This window comes from Psittacula echo (assembly GCF_963264785.1).
Source record: "Psittacula echo genome assembly, chromosome: 6".
Lineage (NCBI taxonomy): Eukaryota > Metazoa > Chordata > Aves > Psittaciformes > Psittacidae > Psittacula > Psittacula echo.
Genome location: NC_137743.1, coordinates 21,941,887 through 21,969,663, shown reverse-complemented (window position 1 = coordinate 21,969,663; position 27,777 = coordinate 21,941,887). Strand labels below are relative to the sequence as shown.

Genomic DNA, 27,777 nt, shown 5'->3' with positions numbered 1-27,777 from the left:
GATGGGATATAAGCAGTAGGATGCTCAGATGGATGAAGAAAAAGCCAGGGAGAAATGTGGAACTAGGCATTATTTTTAGGGCACTTGACAAAACTCTGGCATTTTAAAAGACTTGAAATGGGCATGAATTGTATTTGATGCCTGTTCAAAGTGTTCTTTACTTTATTTGATTGATGCATGGAAAAATCACCTTCAAAGAATTATGAATGGAGACAGAAGACAGACATATCTGCTGTGTCTTGATAGATACATAGGTATCTGTAACTGCTTCTTTCAGGCCGTCTACTGTAAACAGAGTTGTCCTCCATATGTAAGGTCTTAGAGCTTAGCCTAGCCTCTGCAGGCCAACACAAAATGCTGTTTGTTTCAGCTGCTGCTTTGCAGCTACAGAGGTAGCTGGAGGAAATCCAGTACTCCTTGGAAGGGTCACAAACTGCATTTTTCTTTAATGCAAGTTCTGTTGGCAAAATAAAGCAAAATTGTTGTTGTTTTTTTTTTTTCTCTCTCTCCCTTTCTCTTGGATCGCCTCCGTGCCCCTCGTCTATCTAGCCAGGATTCTCACACGCTAATCACTTGGTAAGATCTTGCTGCTTCCCCCCTGGTATCCAGTGAAACAAGGCTGGAGGATCTGATGCCATCACTTAGGGAAGCAAAGAGCTCCTGCTTTCCTTCCAAGCAGCAGCAGCCCTGACTGTGGGAGAAGGACAGGTTTCTCTGTGGCCCAGACTGAGAACAAGGTGCTTAGAGTTTTTCTTTAGCACAAGAAGATACTCCTCTATAGGAATGATTTGCATCTATGAACAGCAAGCAATGCTTAACATTACATTGACATAGACATGGATGCAGAGATAGCCGAATTAGGAGCTAATTGGTGCACTGGGGGTTGACTGTTGGGCCCCCTTGGCTGCTAGGATGTGATTGTAAAGAGAGACAGAGAGAAGGAAAGGAAAGGGAGGGAGCAGAAGCCATCCTCCACTAACGCCTCTTTAAAGGCTGAGATTCCTGAGGCCGCTGCTGTGTAGTGCTGTCAAGGTCAGCAGGTTCAGGTTCACTGAACGGTCAGGATGGTTTGAATTACTGGCACTGCCTGCCGATTCCTCCACTGATCATGATCCGTCTTCCAGCACTGGCTGCAGGATGCTGCTCCCAGCCATGTGCTGTGCACCATGTGGGGCACAGGGAATGCAAGAGGGGCGGATGCTCTTGTTAAGAGGATAAGTTTTTCGCAAGGTTTAAGAAGCTGAGGCAGTGCTGAGGAAAGACTTGTACTCCATGTGCTGAGCATGTGGAGACCAGGTTTCTAGAAACAGCAGTTCTGATCTCACTTTCTTCTACTCAGAGAAATGCCCCCTGTAAGATTCTGCCCTTCATGAAAGCCAGGAGAATGGATTGAACAGGGCCTATTAAACCCTTACAGAGTGAAAAACCTGTTGGTGAACATTTCTGTCCAATTCAATATAGGTAGGATGCTTTGTGAGCAAAGACAAACATGCGAGCCTAGGTAAACCACACCGCTAGGACATTTTCTCCCCAAACACACATAGCTGTGTGACCCAGCTAAACGACAGGAGTAGCGAGGCATGTTCGTACAAGGCTGTCTGCAGAGAGGACCAGAAGGTGCTCAGAAAGCCACTGGCCAGTGTGCACCCCAGCAGGCAGGCTTGGAGCCACTCACAGGGACCTCAGCAGAGGAGGTGGGGAGAAGCCAAGCCTGCAGGGGTGTGAATATACACAGGCAGGGTTGCTAGTGACACGTGTGTGCCTGGGCTGGCATCAGCATGCAGCTGAGTGCCTCTGTGTGTGTACTGTACACATGTGCTGTCCAAGCACCCATAGCAGCAGTGACAACAGAATCATTTGAAAAAGAACATGGCAAGAGAGTGCAACAAAAGGGAATCAGAACAGGACCAGCGGCTGTGTAGAAGTAGCATCCAGTCTTTGACGAGAACATCTCCACAGGCATCACTGGCTGGCTTTCAGTGGAGTTGCACTACAGAGAAATCTGACATGCTCAGTCTGTAAGATAGAGTGCTTACTTTTGCTTCTTCTGAGGTTTGTTGTGTACCTCTGTGAGTCAGTTGGCTCCTGGGTGCAGTCAGCTACATCTGCCCATAGCTATGTATACACAGCATTTGTACTCACACTTCTATATCTGCCTACCACGCATATTTCTATTTCATACTCAGAGTAATGCTGAGAATTGATCTGTAAGGGGCTGCCCATACCTGGCGCTCTTGTGCATCACTCTCAAAGCTCATTGCTCACCGAGACATGGAAGAGACCAGGGTTGATGTCATGCTCTCCTCTATAAAAGGGAAGCTCCCATCTCTTCTAAGCTCAACGCAGGTATTCTAAGCAAGTTCTCTGTGTGGCCTGGTCCCTGTGCATTAGGAAGTACATTGTGCCTACCATCACCTCTGCTCTTCACTCCTCTCGCACTTCCCTCTCCCACTGTAGAGCAATGGGCTCTGGCAAGAAGGGTCAGGGACAGTACCCAGTATTGTGCTGGTTTACATTAATGAGATACACACAGTGTAATCCAGCAATGGAGTCAGCTCTACAAAAGGAGGTAATAGCAGGCTGCCATGAGAAGAGCAGCTCAGGTAATTGGTTTATCTATCTAGAAGCAGTAGTAGCAATCTCTACACAGACAGAGTAGCAGTAAAGTCTCTTCCTTAAGGCTATTTCCTTTGTCTTTTCAATTGCTTGCACATCCATGAGAGAGAGAGAGAGGAAGAGAGAGAGAGCTAGAGAGAGAGAGGGAGAAATGTTAATTTGTGAATTAATGGCTTTTCTCAGCGGAATTGTAAATTCAAATGTCACCTCACAGGGTGACACTACACTGGGCTGCTGAAGAAGCAATGATAAGATCCCCCCCGTCCCCATGCCGACATATACCCATGCCCCTCCCCTCCATGAAAGATAGCTACGGAGTGGAACATGCTACTTTTAATTTGCAATAACACCACAGCAGAGGGATGCAAGAATGACTGCTTTCCAACCTTCCCTTCCACAGCAAGCCGGGCCACATCTTTCCCTTTCCACCTCTACCTCCTTCCACCCCCTTTTCAACCCCTCCCATTTTAAACTGAGTCCAAGACAACACATTATCTCAACTCCCCCCACCCCAAACTAATCAAAGGATGAGCTAAGGGAGGGCTCTTTAGAACGGATGCTTCTGCAACCCTCTCCTTTCCTGCAATAATCAGGTGAATTAATGACCCTGAAGTTAAAGTGAGCGCTGATACTCAGGCGTTGTGCAGCGTAGGGGAGAAAGCCTTCATTGTTTTCGAGCAGGAGGCGGGCAGCAGTGAGGGAGATTCATGGATGGAGATTGAATATGCAATTTTCTTTCACCTTGCCAAGAGCTGCCCCTGGGCTGTGCCTGGCCTAAATTTTTTTTCCTCTTGCCATCTCTGCCTTATCCGGCCCTCCCACCTCCCTTCCATTCTTTCCAGAAAATTACCTTCAAAATTGATTTCCACTTTTACAAACAAATATAATGGGAACATGAGGGGGAAAAAAAAATCTTGAGCTGTGATGAATTAGTGCTGTCAGGTGCTTCCAAGTCTCCTTTGTTTTTGTTTTACTGCCCGTTAGGTTCTTTGTTTTTCCAGCAACTGGTAATAGTGCCCCTGCCCACGCAGTCCCTATGGTCCATGGCTGCCGTCACAGGATATGTCCATCACTTTATGTCATCACTGTGTTATCCCTGCTCTCCATCACTGTGATGTGAACAGCCACTGCTAACAGACTGCCCCAGCTCTTCACACCAGGATGCAGTGGTTGGACTAGATGATCTCCAGAGGTCCCTTCCAATCCTAGCAGTTCTGTGATTCTGTGATGCAACTGATCTCCTTGTGGAGACACTGAATGTCCCACACTGCCGGTGACCTGGCTCCTACAGCCATGGTACAGGCCATTGATTTGCCTCTGATCTTCTTCACCCTGCTCCTCCTGTTCTCTTGTGCCTCATTCAGCTGACTTTCAGTGGAGGTTTCACAGCCTTCCCTGTTCTGATAGATCAGCCTGGGTCATTGGCATGTCAGCTTGATCCCTGTTGTGCCTCAGTGCCATGTCACCTGAATTTCATAGCAGTATTGTTGTTATGTCTCATTGCCACGTCATTTGACCCCAAAATAGTGTCATCCCTGTCTTCTTCTGTCATGGCACTCTGATGCACTGTTATACCAGTCACCAACAACCCTCTAAAATACCATTTGCCTGCACACTGTCAGCTGTTCCTTATCCCTTTAGCTATTCTGTCATCCACTGTGTATTAACCTGGGATCCTTGTGGACCCAGGCACCATGCTCCCTCCTATCCCATGCTCTTTACAACCATGCAAAAATGCAAGTCACCTCCCTGAATGCAGGCAAGACCCAGTGTACAACTCATCTAGAGTGAGAAAGAGGATACAGAGAGAGACAGGCACCAGTCAAGCTCTGGAGCAGACTCTGCTCAGGTAGAGAGCAGAACAGGCAGAGGTACTGGGAGGAGTTGTTGCTGCCTGACTCCTGCTGACACATTAGCTGCAACAGCCCCTCTCAGAAATGAGTCAAAGACAAAGATCAAACCACAAATTAAATATCTATAAATAAACAGTCAGACAAGCACACATTTGTGGCACTCACACAAATAAACTTAAAGGAAAGCTCTGTGCATAGGTAAGACTCACAAAATGTAGCCAATAACATTTAAAGACACAAGAATGTGGACTGGGACACAAGGAGATACTAATGCAGGTGCGTGTCAATTACATGTAATTTCTGAATAAAGAAATAACTTACAAAAATATGCAGACACTAACTAAGCAAAAACCTGGAACTCCAAGTCAATTCCTTCAGTTCACAGATACAAAATTAAATTATGTGAACAAATACACACTATTTACATAAATAAACAACCTTCTCACAAGCAAGAACAACCAAGATATATATATATACACAACAAACACACAAATATATAACCCCAATGCAAATACACATCTGTACAAACTATATACAGAAGTGCACAGCACTAACAGGCTACATATTCATATCCAGCAACCACAAAGATACAGTGATACTCCAAGTATGTAACAACACATACACACAGAATATACATACAAATATACAACATTCACATATATACTCCAAATGTGAATACAAATACCTGGCATTCATCAAAATACATAGCACTAATATTGAGCTATACATGCCCAGACATCCATATGATCCACAGAATGTATTCTTCTACTAGGCAATATTATACGCAGCTTAACATACACATTTTCCAGGTCTCCATAGGCATGCACAAAAATACGGGTCCAACCTGCCACTCACCCCAGTATATAAGCACAGATAAGGGATCCTAACACAGAAATACAAAAACAAACAGGCGTGCATTTCTAGAGACACAAATACACAAGCAGAGATGCACACAAATGCAGCTGAAGCCAGACCAGCTTGTCTTCAGTTAGTACCAAACCCTGCCAAACTAAGCAGCACTGTAAGCTTTAGAAGCAGAGAATTCTGTCCAAACTGCTTTCTGTGATGTAAGCTGTTAACTCTCCCTTACCTGAAGTGCTCCTGAGCAGTGCATACCCCCAAACTCCCTGGATGTGTGCAGACACACATACATACAGTCTCTCTTGCTTACAGATTGACCTCCAGATTTGTGGTGCAGCAGCCCACATTTCTGATAGTGCTGTGCTGTTTATTCATCATCCTCTCCTTTATCCAGTTTCCCTCTCCTCTCTTTTCCCACACATACTCACCCTTTTCTTACCATCCTCCTGCAGTTTATTTAGAGAGGTGCAGGATGAGTAGCAGGTACCTTTCTTATGTCCTTCTAGGAGTCTCACCAGCCAAGACCCTCCAGAGGGAGAAGTGAGTGGCTGCTGAGAATAAACTCCCTCTTCAATTTACATTTTCATCTAGAATTGAAGGAGTGTTACCCACATTTATGTGTATAGTCACAGTGAGACTGGATGTCCCTTGTGACCACCACTTTGCAGTGATACACCATCGCTGCATACTGGAAACTCAGCTACACTGCATGCAACAACATAGTCCCAAGGAAAGTAGGAGGAAGACACTGTGGGAGCGTGAAGCACTCCAGAAACTTCTCACTCCATGTGCACAGCCATAAACTGCTGGGTGCACACCCTACAACCATGCGTGTGATGGTTGGAACATGGGGTTAGCACCTGGGGCAATGTAACTGCATGTGTCTCCAGTGTCATTAAGACTATGGCTGACCTGCAATAAAGCAATCATATAGAATAACGCAAAAAGATCAGCTGTGGTGACAAGAAATCACAGCGTGGAACAACGCAGCCACAGCACAGACAGCAGTGCTGTTGTGTTACCTGCGGGGGTCCAAACACATCCTGTTGTCTTCAACAATGCAACAGTTTTGGGAGAACAAATATAAATCTAATATGCCCAGAGATGAACATACATCAGGTGCCATGATACAGTCAAGTGAAATAACTCACTCATACTCTTTGCAAATGTATGCAGACAGCATGAGAAAATGAGTGTATTTCCCTACAGGGCAGTTAAGGGCTAGATCTCTCTGCCCTGGTACAACTACAGCACTGGTAAAGCATCATCATACTGCAGATGACAGCATAAGCATGCTGTATGTCCTGAAACAACCCCAGTATGCTGTGGAACAGTATGGTCATGCTTTGTGAAAACACACAGTTCTCAATGCAGCGCTGCAGTGACATAGCTGTATTGACTTCACTTGTGGCCAGGTGACAGTCTGTTGTCCATCAATACGTTATGTCAGCTGCAGTAACAACTGTATGAATTGCAATCATAATACAGTACTGCCTGCGCCAGTGTACCAACAATTACCACATCAAAACAACGTTACTGTATGCAACGATGCAGACATACCACCAGAAACAATTCACAACCACCTGTGAAGAGTGAAATGGCCTCGAGTGTGATGGGGCAGCATAGCAAGCACTGATACAGTTAATCTCATCATTAGTATCACAAACCCACAACTTGTAGTGATACAATTACAACATGATAGCCACAGCCACGCTGCCTGCAAACATATACTGATGCCACTGACAATGACACAAAGTCACCTGAAATGTCACAACTACATCTCTGATATTGTAGTATCGTTGCCGCTCTGAACAGCACAGATAGGATCATACTTGCAGTGGCACACTAAGCTGCTGTGTATCTGCTCACAACCTCAGACCTTCTTAAACACATTACACATCTTTCTGCACTACTTTCCACTTAAACAATTGAATTTCTTCAAAACAATCTATGTCCTGGGGCAGTATTTAGAAAAACACGACTTTCGGTACTGGGACTTCTGTAGATCTCCCTGCCTCACACTCCATCTAAAGGAGACATTTCTGCTTTCCTGGTAGGAAAATGAGATCATGGCCAGGCAGGAGAATTCCCAAGCTGAACACTGCCAAACCCCTGCCCTGCAGTCAGAGCCCTCCCATCTGGAGTGAGGGAAGAGAAAGCCACCTGTAACAAAAGCAGTGCTTCTCAGCATAGGTGTTGTGGTAATGACAGAGAATTATGTGTATAGCACCAATGAGAAGGGCAGTTATGCTGACTGTCCTGCAGCTACATGACTAACAGTGTAAGTGCTCCCACTGCTAGTAGGCAGCACTCTATTCTGCATAGCTCAACCCCTTTTTGAAGTGTACAGTGAGCTACCTGCACTGATACAGCTAACACTCTTTGGAAAACATCACTGTCACAGACCTGACAAAATGTTGGTGACCCTTTACTGTCCTCCTGCACTGACACAGTCCTGCATTACTTTCTTCAATGTAAATCAGTCTGATCATCAGATCCCCAGGTGAAGAAAGGAAAGAAAGGAAAAGAGGAGCTTTTGCTTTCTCAGGTTTGCTCCCCCATCTCCACTGGGGATTCCTTTACTGCAAACAGCCTGAGTATTATTGCCATTTACAGTAGCAATCACTCCATCCCCTCCTCTCCCACAAACCTCCTGCTGATATTAGCACTGATCATACTAACAAGCCTTTGAGTTTTATTACTACTGATACTAATAATAGTGACCACATTATGTCTGCTCCCACCAATAACAGGCTGCAGATATGATCCCTGCTAATGCCAATAATACTGGGGGATATTATCTCTGCCATTGTCAGCGCTGCAGATATTATTGCCAGTAATGCTGTCAAATACTTCAGATTCTGTCAGGGACCAAGATTAATGATGCTGAGAATGTTACAGCACCAGCCTCACTGGAAGACGAATCCCAAATGAGAATTTGGGTCTATAGAGGAAGTCTGTAGAGTGGTATGGAGAGAAAGAGCTATCTCTAATATCTAGTAAGAGTGTTTTGTATAGATCCCAAGTTTCACCCAGCTGGAGATCCTGTGGTATGCAAGGACAGTTTGAAATACTGTTTTCATATTCTCTAATTATCTGTCCATCCATCTATCCATCTGTCTATCCATTCTTCTCTTTCTCTTCATCTCTCCCTTTTTCTGCTTACACAGTACTCAAGACTACAGTATGAATGATATTTATTTTTTGTTAGTGCTTCCAAGCTATCCCCATCCTCATCCTTTTAGCTATCAACCAAAGGATATGGGGTTATGCAACAACAGAAATACTTGCATATTATTTTTCTCCTTTATCCTTCTGGACTTCTTATTGCTGCTCCTTAGTCTGACAATGACCCTGCTGAGCTTGGCTTGCTATCACAGCATATTACAACATTAGGATTGTGAAGAGCCGGGAATTCCTGTTTCCAGCTTCAGCTTGGTACTGCAAGACCCTTGGTGGTCTTGGGAAAGTCATTACATGCTGCAGGGCCACTTCTGCCTCTAGAAGATGGTGTGTGTAAATGGTGGGGAAGGTCAGAGGGAAATAACAGCAGCATTGGCGGTGCCCATAGACTGCATGAAGTGGTACACACTGTGCTAGACAAGTGGTGGTGAACTTTTTTAGCCAAATTATTTTTATAATCATAGGAGACCAACTCTCTGCTTTACCTGATCTGACATAGAAGTCAGAGGATTTATAACGGAAACAAAAGGAATACATAGGCTTAACAGGGCAAATCCTGACCATCCTTCCTAGGCACTCACCTGAGGAAGACACACTGAGTTCTGGGGAAAGACTTGTGATCTAACAGTTCCCTGTTGTGACTAGTAGACACTCAGAGCTACCTCCCTGCTAGCTCGCTGACTGCCATAGTCTTCTCAGGCTACCCTTGCAGTTGTAACCAGCAGATTTGGTAGGTTGGGATTTTCTCTCTTCCCTCTAACTCCCTGTGAGGGACACACCTGGCTGTCAGCGTCCATCGCTGAGCCCACCTCATGCATCCGTCTGGCTCCTTCTGTCCAACTCGGGAGTTCTGCTACATCATCTTGACACATAATTATCTCTCCTCTTCTTAATCATCTGAGCTACTGTCTAATGTAGGCACCAGCTGCGGCAAGGAGGACCTGGGGGAGGGGGTGTGCTCAGATAGAAGCTTCTCTGTCTTTATCCCACCCTGTTTGCCCCAGCCATCACAGAGGTTGCTAACAAGGTTTTCAGAACCAGGGATTCAGGAGCAGCTTGGTACTTCCCCCTTTCTGCTGAACTGCATTCCTCACAGAGGAATCCTTGCAGCAGAGCTGGTCCAACAGAGTGGAAAGAAAAGAGACAGCAGTGCTGGTTCTTCTGCCTTCTTTAGGGAAGAGCCATCCCCAAAATGCTGTGGAAGCAGATGTGTGTTGGGAGCTCATAAGGGCTTTTCAACACGAGAATAAACCCTGCAGTTAAGAAACTGCAACAGAACAGTGCTCAGAAGCTCTGGGAAATACTGAGGAGGTGTATGCATCCAGCAAAAGCATGAAAGAAATACATGCACTAGATTTCTTGCCAGGCTTTCCTAATCCCCATCTCAGCTAGGAACAAGAAGAGTCCTCATTGCTATAGAGGAGATTTCCCAGGAGTGAGTACAGATCACTGGCTGTGCAAACGCCCCCATGGACCCCTCTAGCCTTAGGACCCAACCCTGCAAAGTGATGATGTCTTTCAGCATTTCTTAAGGCCAGTGTGAGCCCAGATAACTCAACCCTTGGCTAGGAGTGTTCAGCAGCTGGCAGGGGGTCCCATGTGAGGTTTCTCTGGGACAGGAGTGTGACATCTCCTTGCAGGAGGTATCTGGGATGGCAAGAGGAAGGCTGTTCTCTAAGATAGTTGCAGCTGTGTCATGTAACTGCTGCCTAAAACTCTGGAGAACTAAAGGCAAGCAATGTTTCCAGGATTGTCTGATACTGTTTTAATTCCTAGTAGGATATATGGGCTCTTGGCCAACAGCAGAGAGTTGCAGAGTATTGCTTGCCCTTCATAAACCAAATCTGGGATGAATTAAGGACAGACAACAGCAGAGAGTTGTTCCTACTGTCAGTATAACATTGTGAAGTGTCACAGTCTTAGATGGCTGCTCTGTTGTTTCTGTGTTTAATTGTACTGCTCCAGAAAAGCTCAGGTTCTGAGGCTGAAAGTGACTGTGTGGCTGCATCTAAAGTGGCATCTAAAGTGGCATGATCTTTACAGATATTTGGAAAGAATGGCCACCAAAGCCAACAGAACTGCTGCATTTCAAAATGAGATATGGAGGCCCCATGTTGAGAGCTGGTGATCACCACTCTGGACTGTGTGAGAACTGGGATTCAATAGAACCCCAAATAACTACCAAGAGATTTGCACAAACATTAAAGAAACTTGTCACTCAGTTTGAAATGTCACTATTTGCTGTATATGTGATGATGGGAAATGCTGGAGGGGTTTGCAATGCTTGCAGTCTCTTATTCCTGACATTTTTTGACTTTGATGCATTGACTCAGCCCTTCCATTGCTACACTTTTCTCTTAGCTGGGCCCTACTGCCATCTAGCTGGGAAATGGATCTTCCTCTGGGGCCTGATCCAATTACCAATGACATCAGCAAAAATCTTCCCATTTGTTTTAACAGGAGCTGGATTGGGTCCTTGCCTCTAGTTTCACCTTGTATTAGGGAGAAAGGAGTCACAATGACTGCCTTTTTTTTTTCTCCTTAGGATTACTGTGCTTATTTGGATTAAAAACTTGCAGATGTAAACCTCACCAGAACCAATGCTGAGAAAATCACTAGCAAACTCCCAAAATACAGCATCTCTCTCAGGAGAACTTTCTCTTCTCACCACATATCACACAGAGAACCCTCATGTTCTCTTGTACCATGCAGTCTGGGGCTTATGGCACACACAGCACACTGAGCCACTGGTGCTGCTAGGAGGTTCTCCCCATGCAACAGGCAACAGTGGAAAACAACATACTGAAGGCAGGGCTGTACTGAACAAACTGGTCAGGCACTACTCTTAGAAAAGGTCACCTCCTGGCCCTGAATTTTTGAATGTATCAAATTAAAAGAACAAGATTTAAGGAACAAAAGTTTACAAAGCCGCCATAAGAGCACCAAGACCTTACCCACCCATCCTGACTCAGTCTATCTACACCTGAGGCTCCAACTTTTGGCTCATTTCACTTTGCTCTGAGTCCTTCCCAGCAGGTAGGAAGGAAAAGGAGATGGCTTAATCCTAATTCCTTAGAACCCTAGTGAAAGTCTTAGGTAACAACCTTAGGGCCACAGTACTCGGAAGACCTCCTGTTCTGCTTTCAGACTGTTGCAAGCACGGCAGTACTGCTGTGGTAGATGCTACCCATTGAAAACTGTGCCCTTATAATCACCAGCTAATGTAGCTCATGCGACTTCACAGGGCAGGAACAGGGGAATGAAAGATAACTCCCACATTGCTGGTGCTTCTCCAAGACAGCATTTTGTTTGAAACGAGTGAGTCGGGGAAACCATGTTTACCCGCAGTTCAAAGTCCGGGCACCTGCTGGCACCTGGGGAGTTCAGTTCCAGCCGTTTCCAGCAGTGAATGAACTTGGGATCAGCTCCAGCAATGGAGATGGCTGTCTGCCTGCCGAGCAGATGTCTGGAGACGCAGCCTGTCGTGAAAGGGCCTTGGAAGAAGAGAATTCCAAGCCAGCAGGGCAGTGGCGGGGAACTGGTCTCTGTTGCTAAAACTGATCTAGCCCCTGGAGCAGCTGCAAACCTTGGCCTGAAATTGGAGCCTGTACATGGGGACAAAGAATATAAAAGGGAGGATGAGCTTCTCCCCTCCCCCTACCTTCATCACGTTTCCTCTTCTCGCCATTCGACCGAGGAATCCCCAGGATCCCGTTAATGGAGTAAGAGCCCACTGGATCATTGGAGGCACTGGAGACGGGAGGGGATGCTGTACTGGGCACTGGACAAAAGGAAAAGGGAAAAAGGGCCATGAGGAGAGCAGCACAGCACTCAGGGATCCCGCAGCTGAAAGCTACACATGCCACCAGTCTCATAGGAAAGCCTGGGCACTAAGTAGACTTCCAGTCCCTCACACTGAAAGACTCATACTCCTTCTACTGCTAACATTGCCGCATCCCAGCTTTGCCATTCCTATACCATAGCTCAACAGCCTTCCAGTACAGGGCCATTAATAAAAAGCAAGTGTATTCCATCAAAGAGCAAACTAAACCTTGTTGTTACATCCCAGTTCAAAGCAGGCTTCCCAGTGCATGCCATAGTAACGGAGTGCAATGGTGCATAGCCCACATTCTCCAGTGGCTTCCTAGTCCATCCTTATTTTGCCAGATCATTTCCTCTCAGCGTTTTTCCACCAGGAGCGCACATGTTCTGTCTTAGCCAGACCAGCCTCTCACATGTCCATCCAAAACACTCATTGAGAAATCACCTTCTTAGTGTAGGGTTAGAAGCACTTCAGCATTGGCCCAATAAATTCAGTTCCCTACTGGACAAAATGGTGAGTTGGGGATACATACTTCAACCCAGATTAATAAAAATATAGTGTCTCCTTGTACTAACCAATGTCAACAGGCAGACTCCTCCTGCCACTCAGGTCTGTCCAAGACTGCTCACGAGTTTCCAATATATCAGAAATGACAAGTCATACAGGTTAGAAATAATCACTTCATGATAATCAGGTCTTTCGAGTATAGAATAAGTAGAGCTATGCATCCAGTAGGCATGCCCATTATGTCCCAGCATGTCCCAGTAATGGGGAGAATATCCCAAGTCTCTTGCAGGCCACTACCCATCATTCAGCTCATAAAGCACTGTCCTGAAGCAATCAATACCTCCAATACAAGCCTTCCAGGATGGCGCAAAACCTTTCAACAGTATCCCATATAGACCCACACTTCCCAGTACATCCCAGAGCAATGAGACACTCCAGTAGCAGCACTTGAAATCACTATCCCAGCTCAGCCAATGCTTTCTCTATACATCCACTACTTTTCCAAGAAGGAATAATATCTGCCAGCTCCATCTGTTGTAGTTAGTGATTCCCAGTCCAATGAGCAAGTCTGGATTAAAAGGGCATCCAGAAATGCTCTTCCATACTGGCCCATTAATTCCACTGTGCTCCAGAACACAATTCATGTACAGAATTGTATCTGCCAGCTCTGTCCCATGTAGACCGTCACTTTCCAGTAAATCTTGGTATTCTCTAGTAAATCCTTGTATAGCAGCTAAATCTGGGTAACCAGCAGTATTTCAGAAGTGTCTTAGGCCACTGTATATCACAGTATCCCAAAATATTGCACGTTTCTTCCTGCTCTGAATTATTATTACTATATAAAGCTACAACAACATATGCACCATACAGCCCACAGAGTGAAAAGTACCTGATCGCACATCTAGCACAATACCTTTAAACGCAACATTTGGTCACTATATTACAGCCTCCATCTTCTGCTCACCTTGATAAACCCATCTCCCCCAGCAGAAAATGCATTTTCTCAGTGAAATACACCCATAGGTTACCTGGCTGCAGAGCCAGAACAAGGAAGAACTCAGTTATGAGGCATCAGGAATATCTTACCCTTGTCTGTTTTTACTAGCTCTAAGAAATGGACCAGTTCCAGGAAAGAGAGAGAAAAGAAATTGGGAGAGAGAGAGGGAAAGAGAGTCAGAGTAAGGAGGAGACAGCAGTTGAAGACTGATGCTTAAACAGGGTAGTGGTAAATACTTCTCCCTAGGGAAGCTAAGGAAAGAGTGTGAACATGAAATGGATGTTAAGGCAGAGCAAACCCCTACCCTGGGCTGGTTTCTCTGCCACAATTCCCTTCTCTGCAATGCAATGAGGGAAACAAAGAACAGAAACCTCTGATTTCTATTGAGGTTCCTTCCTCCTCCCCCCCCCGCCCTTGCTTTTGCTCTGCTTAGCATTTGCTTGTCAGACTTTGTTCTCTCAACTAAGCATCATCCTCATTTCCACTTGTCCTGTCACCACCCCTCATGCCAATCTTCTTACCGATAGTATGTCCTGGTGCAGTCACACCTGTCCCGCTCCCATCCGGTGTTGGGTGAAAAGGTTGCTGAACTTTGGTTCTGATGATCCTGAAAAAGAGCAGAACACATTCAGAACTCAACTGCAACTTCTCTGTGCCTTTGCATACCCGCGATCCCAGCTGAGAACCTGAAGGTCTGTCCTGAGCAATGCTTGCAGCAGAGTCACTTCATTTGCCTTCTCGCAGTCCTGACTCTGCTGCTTCAATGGTCCAGTTCTCAGGAGATTGTCCTTGCTCTGCTCTGTCATTTTTCCACCAAACCTGGCTATTCACTGCAAAACTGTGGTGCTCAGGTAACAAGCTAGGATATCCTGTGTGTTAGCAACTGCATTATCATTTATGACTGGATCTGCCAACATGAACACAAGGCAGTCTTTGCAGATAATAGAGCCACTGCTGGATGTACAGGTGGTGTAGATTTAATTTTATTGTGTACCTAAAAAATACCTTTCTGGCATAGAGCTGAATGCTGAATGCTTTGAACTGACGGAAGGCTTGCCCAAAGCCCTTGCCCTTCATAAGTGAGAAGGTGGGAGCAGAAGGCATCCGTAGGAAGTGGTGATGGGATATAGTTAACCAGGAAAAAGAAGCTCCAGCAGAGAGACCAAAAACTGTTCTTTATCAGGAGGTAAATGAACTCAGCATGGGAACTCAAGTAGATGTCTCAGTGAATCCCACAAAGCTCAAGAATGAAAATAAAGTGAACTGTAATTGTCAGTGCTGTATTTCTTGTTACATTAAATCTTTCACCTCTAGGTCACTGGTTTAAACCCAGCTGAGGTCAGTGGTGAAAGAAAATCACTAGCATCTAGTACTTGACTGTCAAGGTCCCTGCCTACTGGCAGGTGTGGGTATCTGTGACTCAGGAACAACTGCCTCACCAAGGAACTTGGCAAATAAGCCATGACCTGCGAAGGCCATTGAGACCAAATTCCTTTGAGATTAAAAAGAGCCTTTCCAATTAGGGTGAACGCTGCAGATGCTCTTCAGCCTGAGTTTCTGAAACTCTCAGCACTGCATTATATTAGCTTTAAATTCTCCCCCAAAATCTATCCAGAAAGTGAAAACAAATTACTCCTTTCCACCAAAGAGAGAGCTTCCCTCAAATATTCATTCTAAAGAATAAGTTTGCAAAACTTCAAAGAGCACTTGTGGCTAGTGGGTGGTATGGAATGGGTAGAGATAGGCAGAGATGTTGAGAGGGCACAACTGAGAGTGAAACCTTCTTAGGAGAAGAAAGGTATTTTACAGCATATCATGTCAGTATGTTACAAAACTCTGATACACACATAATGAAGCCTGGGCAGTTGTGAGACAGGGTTCTAGCTGGGGATGAAGGTCCAGGTCCTCACCCCATATAGGTCAGTGGTACGAGGAGCCCTAATCTATAGCTGCTGAGGACCTGTACAGAAGGTGTCTGAGAACCTCACAGGGCCAGATTCTGAGGTCATGCTGATTTGCAGTAGCTAAGGAAGTGATCTGAGAAGTCTGTGCTGGGGCAAATAATACAACTTTTTTCTTCTTTCCTGATTTTTTCTTTTCTCTTCTCTTCTCTCACATTCCCCTAAAACCCCCTGAAGTGCCACTCTGGTTGTGTGAGTTTATTGATTTCCCCCAGCCCAGAGAAACAGAAAAAGGGGATGGGGTGCAGGCAAAGGGATGGAAATAGAAAGCTATAAATTATTTGTGACAGGAAAGCAATAGTGCCAGAGTGCTGAGCACAAGTCCCGTGTCACTATTAGATTCCTTTTAGCCTGATGACACTGTAAAAGAGGTTAAGTGTCTGATGGAATCGTACACCTTGGGGGCAGGGGCAGTCCAGGAGCAGAACAAGCCACAGAGAGCGGGTATATCAATTCTCCAGGCCAATAATATTCCCCTCATTGATCGCAACTCAAAGTTCAAAAATCTCATTATAGCCAGGCAGACCTGGAACTTTTTAAAAATCAATAGAGTGATATAATGTATGTATACTTTGTATAAATGTATCCATCCATCCATCTGTCCATCTATCCAAAATTTGCCTGAGGGTGCCTGAGTTAACCTACGCATTATACTGTGTTATGTTCTAGTATAGTGTGGCACAGTGAATGGATTAGAAGATCTCCCCTGCAGCCTTAGATGTCATATCCTAAAATGTCCTGTTAGCACTGAGGTGACATCAGACAGTTCCGTTCATACTGAGATATGACATCAGATTTGCCATTTGTACTGGGAGGTGGCATCAGGCAGCTCAGCTTCTACTGAGGGGAACCATACATGAGTCTAATTATATTGGGATGGCTGATCAGGCTGTGCTGAATCATGCTGCACAAAAATGGCAAAGTTTTGAAAAGCTATTTAGAGTAAACTCAGCCTGTGAAACAGTGGTGGTATAGAAAGCCTGTCCATAATGCTTCAGAAACCCAGGCAAGGGATGAAGAGGAAGGTTCCATTTCCTTCGCTGTTTAGTTTGTGGTCTCTCAGCTGAGAATGCTAGTTAGTGCCAGTTGTGGCTGTGTTTGCTAAGATGTGTCCATTAGGAACTGGAATGAGACTTACCATCTCATTTCCCCAAGTAGCCGTCAGCTGGTAATGATTTTTGGTCACTACTGACCAGGGCCAGATTTCATCTAGTGACCCAGAGGTGAAAGGCTCTGTTCAAAAACGTTCCCCTCCCAAGAATTAATCTGGTTTTATGTCCAGAGGAAGTGTCTGGAAACAGTGAGCGAAGGGGAGCAGTTCTGGTTGTGCAACCTGCAGTGTTTTAGGTCAAATAATTCTTGCCATCAAATGCACAGCAAATCTAATGAAGTCTCAGGTAGAAGGTATTTCCTATGACTAAAAGAAGAGGCAGGTCATGAAGAGGCTCTCTTCAGCGGTTCTCCTTTGCCCTTTAGTTGTGACTGAACTCTAGTGTTGTAAGGAAATAGGAAAAATTTCAGGACTCTAACACTCAGTATGGAATACAGCAGTGCGTCCCTCTGCATCAATTCATTTAGGAACAGTGATAAACAGCAGGATAGCTAGACATCGCTGCTGCTGCTTTAAGAGGCTTTGAGTGTGTCTGTCCTACATGAGACCACCTAATGAAACAGCAGATGGAAGATGAACAGAGCTGACCTGGTCCTGTAGCAACAGACTCAGCATAATAATGCTGTCTTTAAACTTGGGGATTGCTGAAAGCTTCTCACCCTTACTGGAAACTGAAATACACACTAAGCCAGCTCTGCTGCTTCAAACCTTGGATTTCTGGATTACTGCTGTGTAAGAGGGAGCAAAGCCTTGCTCACCTCTTGCTGCCTTTGATGGCTTCTTACCTCCAGACACTGGAGAAAGACAAGCCTTTCTGCAGAACACTTCCTCAGCCCTTCCCAAAAGCAGATCCTGGAACACCAGTCAGCAGTGCTGATTTCTTGAGGTAAATGCCAGTATTTCAAACGCCTTTTTTTTCTCCAAAAGAAATTGTCACTTAGTACTAAATTCATCCCTGCTCTAATTCCATCACAGTCAGTGACTCCAACAACCACATTTGTGTTTAATTAGGGGCACAAACTGGCACTTACTGCAAATTCTCATTTTTCATTTCCAGTGGGAGGTTTTTGCACAGGTTGTCTACTTTGAGTTTCAGAGAATATACACAGATTTAATACAATACTTCTGAGGTTTCAGCAACAGGACATTTATAGATCTTCGATTGCAGTAAAGCAACTGAACTTCATTTCACAATCTGAATTTAATATGCGATATTATCTTAAATAATGGCATATAATGTCATTACAGTACATAGTATCATACTGTGAATTATACATCCATTCCTGAAATACATGAGTTACCATAGTTGGCTTGTAGTAACTCTTTCTAGAGTTAATACTGCATACAGCTCCAGCTGAAACTAACTGCCTGTTTCCAAATGCCTTCAACTTTCTTAAACGTTCAGCATTAGATCATGAATTTCCGATGTTTGATTTCTATTTCATCATTTTCAGCAGTTTTAACGCCATTACTTTTGCTGATTCTGAATACAGATGGACAGACAAAAAACATCTCTCCTAGTATGACAGTTGTAATAAGCTCTAATTAAATTTGGTCAAGAATGTAGAGAAACACTAGAAGATAAATTAGCTAAGCCATAGTCCTTACTGAGAAGCAGAACTTTCTTTCACTCTTTATAAATAAGCAACTAAAAAATCACTTCTAAACCTATCCAAAAATTATTTGCTGAAAGAATAACAGATCATAGGAAATTCCCGTTGTTTCTTTGACATTTCTATCCAAACTCTCTTACAGCCTGACATATTCTGTGGTTTCTCCTTTCTTACTACTGCTGGCAGAGCCTTTAGACAATATCTCAAATTAAACCAAAATTATGCTAGGGCTGATCAGAGGGAGATGAGGTAGGTCTGAACCATCTGGAGCCCAAATCTAGTGATTCTTTTAATCCTGGAAGAACAGAATAAAGTTGCACTAGGTGAAAGAGTGTTGTGTCCTGCTGTCACTGGGAGACTCTGCCAGATTTCAGAAAACACTGGTATCCTCACTTTGATCGTATTCCTTTGTCATGGATTATTTTTCGGAGTGGAAGGATACACTCAGCAGAGCACCAAACTCCTTGTAATTGTTTTGACATATTCATATTTTAAATGCTCCATATTAGAAGCACATTACAAGACCCCAGGGTGTGCATTACTGGGCAATTAAAGCAGTTCTTGGAAGGCTAACATTGCGAAGCCTCAGCCTTTTCTCTGCAGTGTCCAAGGGAGGCTGTGATGGCCAAGGAACACACACCCTGCTGTGCTGCATGGCTTAATTGGCGCAGGGCTGCACTACTGACCCACAGGCTGTGCCGGCAGCAGAGACAAGGCAGCCTGCAGGGGACTTGGTGTGGGGCTAAGTGAGACAGTGATGCCTCCCCTGCATCAAATTGCTTCCTACAAAAGGGCTCATGACCACCCCAGTGATGCTAGTACCAAAGCATGCCCGAGGAGAAAAGGGAGGGCATGGGATGCAAAGAGGCAGCTTTGGGCTCCTTGGTGACAGCCCCTATGGTGCCAACAATATCCCACCTGCAGATTGGTGCTGTGCAGGCAGAAAGAGCTCTGAACAAAGAGGAGAGAGTCCTGTGTTTCTGTGCATGGGTCAAGATGCAGCTGAATTCACAGTTGAGCAAAAGAAGAGAGGAATAAAAAGTCTTCTTTGCACAAAGCAAGCCATCATGGCATGGTGAGGAAAAACAACCAAGGGATTTGGGGAGTGAAGAGATGGATATAGGAAGTCTGATAGTTAGAGCTTAATCCGACTCAGGGAAAGGGCTTCAGTTCCTTGCTCTGTCATGGACCTCTCAAGACTTTGGACAAATGGCATTTCTCTCTGTGCTCTGTTTCCTGCCTGAAGTGTGAAGATAGGAGCATTGCCATGCCACCTGGGGCACAGTGAGGACAGCTGGAAGGAGTGAAAGGCTCAGATTCTCTAATAACAGGGGCCAACTAAGTGCTTCAGCAAGCTGTAGCACAGTATTGGCTTCATTCTCCTGCTTGAAGCAGAAGTGACATGTACCCTGCTGACAGTGGCTGTATGTGAGGGGAAGATAGGCAAAGGCAACAGAGGCTGTATTTCAGCTGCACTGGCTTGGGTGGTTGTGTTTGAATTTGCAGATGCAGCTGTGGAGATCAGAGCTGCAGTTGCCCCCCAAAAGCTACAACATAATTTCTGTTGGGGGGGGGGGAGTAGCTTCTCCTACTGCTCTGAAAACCTACGACAACACTTGCAACCCTCAGAACAACAGCTGACATTGGCAGGAGCAGCAGACTCAGATTCCTTGCTAGCTGCCCTGAGGCTCTGGTGCTCCCTGCCAACACAGCAGAATGCCTTCAAACTCTGCCATATTCAGGGGCCACAAGCAATATTCACACATTTAGACTCTCTCCTTCTATGAAAATTGCATTTCCTTCTCCCTACCTTTTGAAAAGGTAGAGGAGAAGGGTGATCTTGTGCTACATTAGTGTATAAACACAACTACAACAGATTAGATTGGTTAGATACATTGATAGTCCTAAAAGGTGACTGAAGAGAGATCTATTTTCACAAAGCTTTCAAATACATGAGAGGTCAAAATGGAGCTGCTTTTCATATCTCAAAACACATTCCTAGCCCTCCCTGAGAAGATTTGACTCCTTATCTGCTGCTAATCTGTGTAGGTCCATCAACTTCATTGGAACTACACTGACATCATGCCTAAAGACATGGAGAAAAAAGTGTCACTTTGCTCCAGGTCAGCTTGCTCACTCCAAACACAAGAGAAAGCCCAGTCCTGCCCTTTTCTCTCACTGCATTTCTTGGGTGCACTCTGAGGAGAGGCAGAATTCACAGCAGCAGCTTTACTATCAGAAGGGCTTAGAGAGGAGCTAGGATTTTTTGTTGTTGTTTTAAATCAGTGACCCATGATGACACCATATGGTTTTATTTCATTTAATTTGAGCAAAGCGTTAACGTTTGGCTCCTAGCATATCTCTGCCCATTCCAATCGTGCTGTGCTACACAGTACAAGTCCAGACGTAAGGAAGAGGGGTGGCAGAAAATAAAGGTGAAGATGTTTGCCTTCTGGGAGGGAGGAGATCTGCCAGGCAGGAGCTGGCCTGCTAACACATTTTTCTGGGCAGTAACAGACAACTTCATGCCACTGGTATTGATTGATGGGGTTGGCAGTGGTCAGCCCCATGTGTATTGATTGCATATTCTGAACTCCTGATATTAGGTTTTAAGAAGCATTTTCCCCATTCATTCAAGTGGATTTGTATTAAGGTGCAAACCCCACCTGGGAAACAGAAGGTGTGCTTGAATAGTTACTGTGCTGTGCAACTCTGGGGCTACAGAGCAATCAGGATCCGGGCTGGCTGGCTTAAAGCTGGTTAAAGTATATCTACATGAGCTGCTGACAAGCAGTGACTGCAGCATAGCAATGTCCTCAGGCAGGTGTTTCTACTTTTATTACACTCAGTTCACATTTGGAAGGCTTTTTTTGCAGTCAGGAAAGACAGAAATTCATTAAAACTCAAACATCTAGAAGATGTCATATGATTTACAAAATACTAGAAGCAAACTTGACCCTGGGTGTAGATGTTTGACATCCTGGGTTTCAGGTGAATTAAGGAAATCTTAAAGGACAAAAAGAGTTCTGCTGGTCTTGGACATAGAAACACGGTCCTGGGAGGAACCACCGTCATGAAGTCCAAATTCTACTATCATAAGCAACCATAAAACAGACATTCATCTCACAGCACCCATGAAAGTATCCAGCCCAGCAGCTATGTTCTTGCCATCCCCATCAACAAACTCGTAATCTCTGCAACAAAAGACCAAAAGCTTCAAAAATGACAAATCACATGAAGAAAGCAGGAGAGAAGCATTGCTGGTGGCTAGGTCCTCTTCACTGACAAGAGATTTCTGCACAAAATTGCCCAGAAATTTTTGAGCTCTTAGGAATTAATCATTTCCTCAGAGTACACCTACACTACAATAACTGCAGTTCAAAGTGACATCTTCTCTAACCTGCAGACTGGACAGCTTGGTTCCTGCTAGCAGCACTGCTGCAGCAGCATGGAGCTGGTGCAGGGTACAGCCCCATGAGCTGCCAGGACACTGGTGAGTACCAAGCAGCATGGACAGGAGCTGTCACGACAGGAGCTGTCACAACAGCAGCTGTGCCAGCAGGTGAGTAAGGAAGACCTACAGAAACACATGGGCTTGCCAGGGTTAAATATCTTAATCTGGAGTATGGGAACTTTTAATTGAAAGCTTTGCTTTGAGCCCATTTCCGGTTATTAAAATTCAGGAGTCTGTGCTGAATTCCTTGTGGACATTCATTTTGATTAACAGAAGACATGTGTGTACTAGGAAAGGAGTCTTAAACTAGGAGGAATCAGATAAATGTAGATAACATTCTCAACTGTCTTGCAAGTTATGCCATAGCTGGTATTTTGTGTAAAGCCTCAGATCTTGAAGATAAGCAATTATTTCAGTTTTCATTTAATACCAAGGTATTTCTGGCTTTCATGGCTGCAAAGACCAGGTGAAAGTGGGACCTGGCTGCCTCCCAAGAGGCCAGAACTGGAGGCAAAGGAGCGAAACCCAAATACATTCTTAGTTACAGCCTTGTGAGTTTTATGCCAATCTCTTCCTTTTGGAGGGTATCGACTCGAAACTTTTTAACTGCTGGGGTTGGCAGCATTGTGTATTAACTGTGTATTACCTCTGTCCTGCACTGCAGTATACACTTACGTGTTTTGGGTAAGTAAATTGTTCCCTTTACAGGGGTGGCGCTGTGTGTGCCTCCCTTACGTTTGTCAGAACTGGTGAAATTTCATGGTGGACCCATACAAGTAGATGTTTTCCCAAAATCAAAAGAAAAACTGCTGGGAATGTGTCAGTTTAGATCTAATCTTATTTTAACCTTGGGTTTTAAAGAAATTAACAAAATTGTGAGAATTCAAGCCTTAGCAGAATGGAAAGTATTTTTTCCCTTTAAAATTACCTTTTTAGGGTGAATGACAGACTGTGATAAAAAAATAAAAATTAGAATAATTTATTTAGATTTTATTGAAACAGCAGGTTTCAACTACTCTGAAATGTACCTGTAGAATTTTATTAAAGTTCTCATTCAAAATCACATTGAGAAGTTGAAAAATTTCCACCTGAATCTTCCCTTTCTCTTCTAGTCCTCACTGATCTTCGTGTTATTTATTCCTTGCTTCATCACACTGCCCAAAGGAGTCAGACACAGGTGAGCACTTCAGAGTGCAGGCGCACCATAGGCTCCCAGCATAAAGTTGGTGCCCATCTCCGCAGAAGACAGTCTAGTTTTCATATTTATAGGACAAAACCATCTTTTATAATGAAAAGCCAAATCTGTAGCCAGTCTGTTTGGCTCATGTAAGTCACTATCATGTCTCATGCTTAGAGAATATGAGCTATATGTTTGCTTATGTATCTATATTGTGTTTGCAAATGCAGTAGCATTTATCTCATAGTATGTTTTAATTTTTCACATAATGTACATACTTGTTTATTTCTGGCTATAGGTCTGCATTTATAGTTGTGGCTATATGGAGTTAGACATGTGGGTCACATATTATATATTCAGACCCCATGAAGAATTAATAAATATTTATTCAACCATTACATATTTTAACAGAGTTTAATAGGCAAATAGGCTATTCAGATCTGTGGCTTGTGACCATCACCAGCTAGCTATTTGGATGGTTTCATACAGCACCAAGCAGTTATTACAAATAGTAAGACATAACCACCTAGAACTCATCCATAACAAGGCTATAATATCCCTGATGTAATATCTAACGTATCTGAACACTGATACATAATTAATGTGGAACCTTGCTGTATTATAAGGCTCATCCTGTGTGTATATTTGCATAATTGTATACGTCTGTGAGTGCAGGTCTGCTCTATTTCTAAATCTCGTATCTGGTACTGACCCGATTAGCTGCAGAGCTGTGGATTTCTGTGGGCCTTCAGCAACCCATAATATCTTTTTCTGACACTATCACGATGGCTGATTGAGTACACTGGACATTTGGGTCCCCTTTTCCTGGCCTCTGTATAAATACTGTCCTTGTCCGTAGGAGTTAGCAGTCTAAGGGTTTGCTACATATGGCTGCGCAAAATAACTAATGTGAATTAACTGAATGTGTGAGATGTGTGAGATTAGAGTTAGTTAAACTGCATTACACCTCTGACTCCCTTGTTTGGAATTAAGGCAGCTTTAATTTAGTTTAGTTTAATTCACTTTGGAAATGGAGTAAACTAAATTCAATTTAGGACTCTCAAATTTTGAATGAGCATCCGAACAATGTTTTAATGCTTTTAACCAATGCACTGGCAAAGTTAATTCAGATTAATTTTCTCACTTGCCCATGGAAACAAGCCTGTTGCCTATTCCCTGTCAATGAAATTGTCTCAGCTGAGACTCCTTCAGCAACACCAAATTGACAACCAGCTCCCAAGAGCAGCAGTTTAAATGATCTTCCCCCACACACAAGTGTTTCCTTATCCCTGCATCCCCATGCAGGCAACTTTTCTCCCTGTGAGCTTTAGTGATCTTTAAGACTGATTTGTCCAGAGCCTGACACACTGAGCCAGGCACTAGCTGGGGTAAGCAGAGAAGAGGTCCATCAGTTGTTTAACACTATCTGAAGACCTGAGTTATAAATAGTTAATTATTGAAGCTTTTCAGTTTAGGCTTTTGCAGTGCAATACTGTATTTCAAATTCAAGATATTCTTTCTGAAAATCACGATATTCTAGAGAATTTTAGTTATTTATCCAGTTCCATTATTTCAAAACATTGTCCCCTTAGTCTGAATTAAGTGCTTGTTCACCTAATGAATTGGAATACCTCCAGGTGTAAATTAGCATGTATTTAATTTTTTGATCTAACTTAGATTGGGCAAGGTCAGATGCAGTGAGGACTCATACAGAGGAACACGGGCAATGGTATTTATGAGCATATACTATCTTTACATTTTTTTCTTGAATATATTGTAGTTTAAGAAGACAGGAGGTAGCATAAAGGGGCCCAAAGATTCTCTCTTCCCATTTTTGAAGGGCAGTTGCAAAATTAATAATGAAAAAAACGATCATAGAAATAACACAGAAGCATATTTTAAATGCAAAAATAGTAATCCTTTTTAACCATCATTGTGGAAATTCCAAAGTTTTCATCACCTTGCTTAATTGTAAAACCACTCTATGTATTTGGTCAAAAGACATATTAGGAAAGGACGGGGAAAATACTGTCGAACATTATTTCTATCACAATGCAAAAAAGCCCTTGAAAAATTGCCTTTTAGAAAATCTCAACTCAGCACCTGCCCTAAATCTCTGCTAAAAAGTCAACCAGCCAAACAAAAGCCCAAATAAATCAAAGAAAGCCCACTTAAATGTCCCAAGCCATCAAGTAATATTTGACTAGGTGGTTAGGCTATATTTTTGTGTGCTTGATTTTATGGAGTTAGTGCTAATGAATAAATGTTGTTTGATGGCTACTACAGTCTCAGATCTTTGACTGGTAGAAAATCAGCATAGGTTCACTGCAACAGCTACCAGTATAATATAATGAGTCAATCCTATACATTAATATGTTTAGTGTGAGGTGTCCCTGTCCATGGCAGAGGGGTTGGAACTAGATGATCTTAAGGTCCTTTCCAACCCTAACTATTCTATGATTCTAATATGCTTGTGCAGAATGTGTTTGTGTATGTGTGGGCATCCATTTATGTGTGGCTATCTAGAAAGATACAACTGTAAGTAAAATCTAGGTTTGTAGCAACACACCAGTTTGCATGACCTTTTCAGTGTGGATATACAGCTGTATGAGGCTATACCAATATATTGGTGTACATGTATGTACTTGTGCATTTGCAGGCAGGCATTTGTGTGTATGTCTGGCTGCAGGTATGTTTCTACTTCTGTGTGTGATCTGGCGGTGGTGCTCTCTGAATAGCAATGAGTTCAGTAAAAGCATGTATGTATTTGTATCAGTGTGTGTGTCTATCTGCATACGGATGGGCTTGTGGTGTCTGTGGGTTTGTTTATTCTTGTGTGGTTTGTGTGGCCCTCCTGTGGGATAGACGCATTCTCGTGGTCTGATCTTGGTCACCGTGTGTGCTTTCATTCCTGTAAAAGGCAGTGTCCTTCACTGTGAAAAACACTAACTGAGCATTTTGAGACCTTGATCCTGATAAGCCATCCTGCTGGTGGGCTCTTTTAATCCACTCTGTGCCTCAGTTTTCCCTCTCATCTTTTGCAAAGACTGTGGATGTAGATTGTCTGCCGCTATATGTGCATATGTAATGCCATATATGGTGGGCTCTGTCTAGCTCAGTCAAAACCCTGGGTCCTGAGAAGATCTTCTGATGCTCTGCCACTGCCTTACAGTAATACCTATCCCTGCATGCCTGCCTTCAAGTGTTGCTGTTTGGGTGTCCATCTGTGTACACTGTGGCTGGCTATTTGTAGTTTTGTTGAAGAGTTTATCTCCTCCATGTACATACAGAGCAGGGGGAGGTGGAAAGGAAGGAGTTATTAAATGCCAAGCGGATATGCAATAAATCCCATTGATTTTACAAACTCCAACTTGTCTTCAATCTCTTTCTGTTCTTTATCCTGGGGGCATTGCAACAAAACCCTATTTTAAATACCTTTTCTTTCCCTTCCCCCTTCCCCCTCCTCTCACTCCCCAAAAAAGTGTCAATATTTTATTTGGATTTTTAACTTCGCTCCATAACAGTTGTTTGACCTCCTGACTCATGTGAGTCACATAAATTCTGGGACTTTATTCAGGAGCCATGTTCCTGCTATTGAATAAGCAATTTGGGAGGGTGAATTAATGACTTGTGCTGTTGCTGGAAAGTCCCTGAAGAAATATTAAAATTGCTTGCAGACTGAATCAATACTCACTGAACACCCAGCATGAGGACCTAGGCTTTTTAATGGCTACAAGCAGCAGCACTGGGCAAAGGAAGGGGAATTCCTGTACACACAACTCACACAGGCACACACAACCACAGCGGTCTTCCTCAGCCTTGCTGGCTTTTTCAATGATGGCATGTTCTTGTGCACACAGCCTGGTATGTGCTGATGCCTCCTGTGCTGGAGTCCAGTTTCCCTGTCTCCCTCCCAAGAAGATTGCGCAGGATTTGCAGTAGCCAGCCATCTGGGCCTTGTGTTAAGTACTTGGGTTAGAGTGCTCTGGCATAGTTTGCAAGGCACAAGAAAGGTCGATTATTTGTGCCATTATGAGCATGTTTTATGTGGGCACTTCGTTTTTTTTCTTTCAGAAGGGGAAAGACACTAGTGCTGTCTCTTTTGGGTGTGCTGCTGTGGTCTGGGAAGAGGATTGGGCTGTTTTGCAGAGGCATGTTGTGAGATGGTTCTGTGGCTTCAGGTGCTGAACTGTATTTGCATCTGTCCATAGCATGGATGTGTTGTTCTGATATTCAGCAGGTTTCACTTTCTTATGCTGGTTTGTGTTATGGTGAGTCATGCACCCCTGTGGTTAAGGGTGACTGCATGATGCTTTTGGTCACTGAGCAAAGGTGTCACTTCACTGAACCAGCCTATTTCAAAAGCTGTGGGTGCAGTCCTGCATGGTCCTGAGTGCTCTGAGTGCCCACCAGCCTCACTAGGACATGAGCATGCTCAGTGTGCTCCTCACCGAGGCTTTTACTTTTTGTTACTCACTAGGCTGACAACAGTCAAGATTTTGCCCACACCTCAAGTTTTGCTCAAAAACCTTCTGGCAAGGGTGGGTTTTGGTGCCAGTGTTTTCAAATCTCCTTTGAGAATGCAGGCCCGTGTTTTGCCACTATGGTCGTGAATGGCTGG

The 27,777-nt window shown here is 44.0% G+C and overlaps 1 protein-coding gene across 2 annotated transcripts in view; it reads right to left on the bottom strand.

Annotated features, from left to right (window-relative positions):
* PAX2 (paired box 2) overlaps nucleotides 1-27,777 on the bottom strand; it is an 85,998-nt gene that overhangs the window by 37,231 nt on the left and 20,990 nt on the right. For both annotated transcript variants that reach the window (XM_080622087.1, XM_080622086.1), the window contains exons 4-5: nucleotides 14,362-14,447; nucleotides 12,175-12,294 (exon numbers count right to left, since the gene is read on the bottom strand). In XM_080622087.1, coding sequence (XP_080478213.1) covers nucleotides 12,175-12,294; nucleotides 14,362-14,447 — 206 coding nt within the window. The remainder of the gene's footprint in view (nucleotides 1-12,174; nucleotides 12,295-14,361; nucleotides 14,448-27,777) is intronic.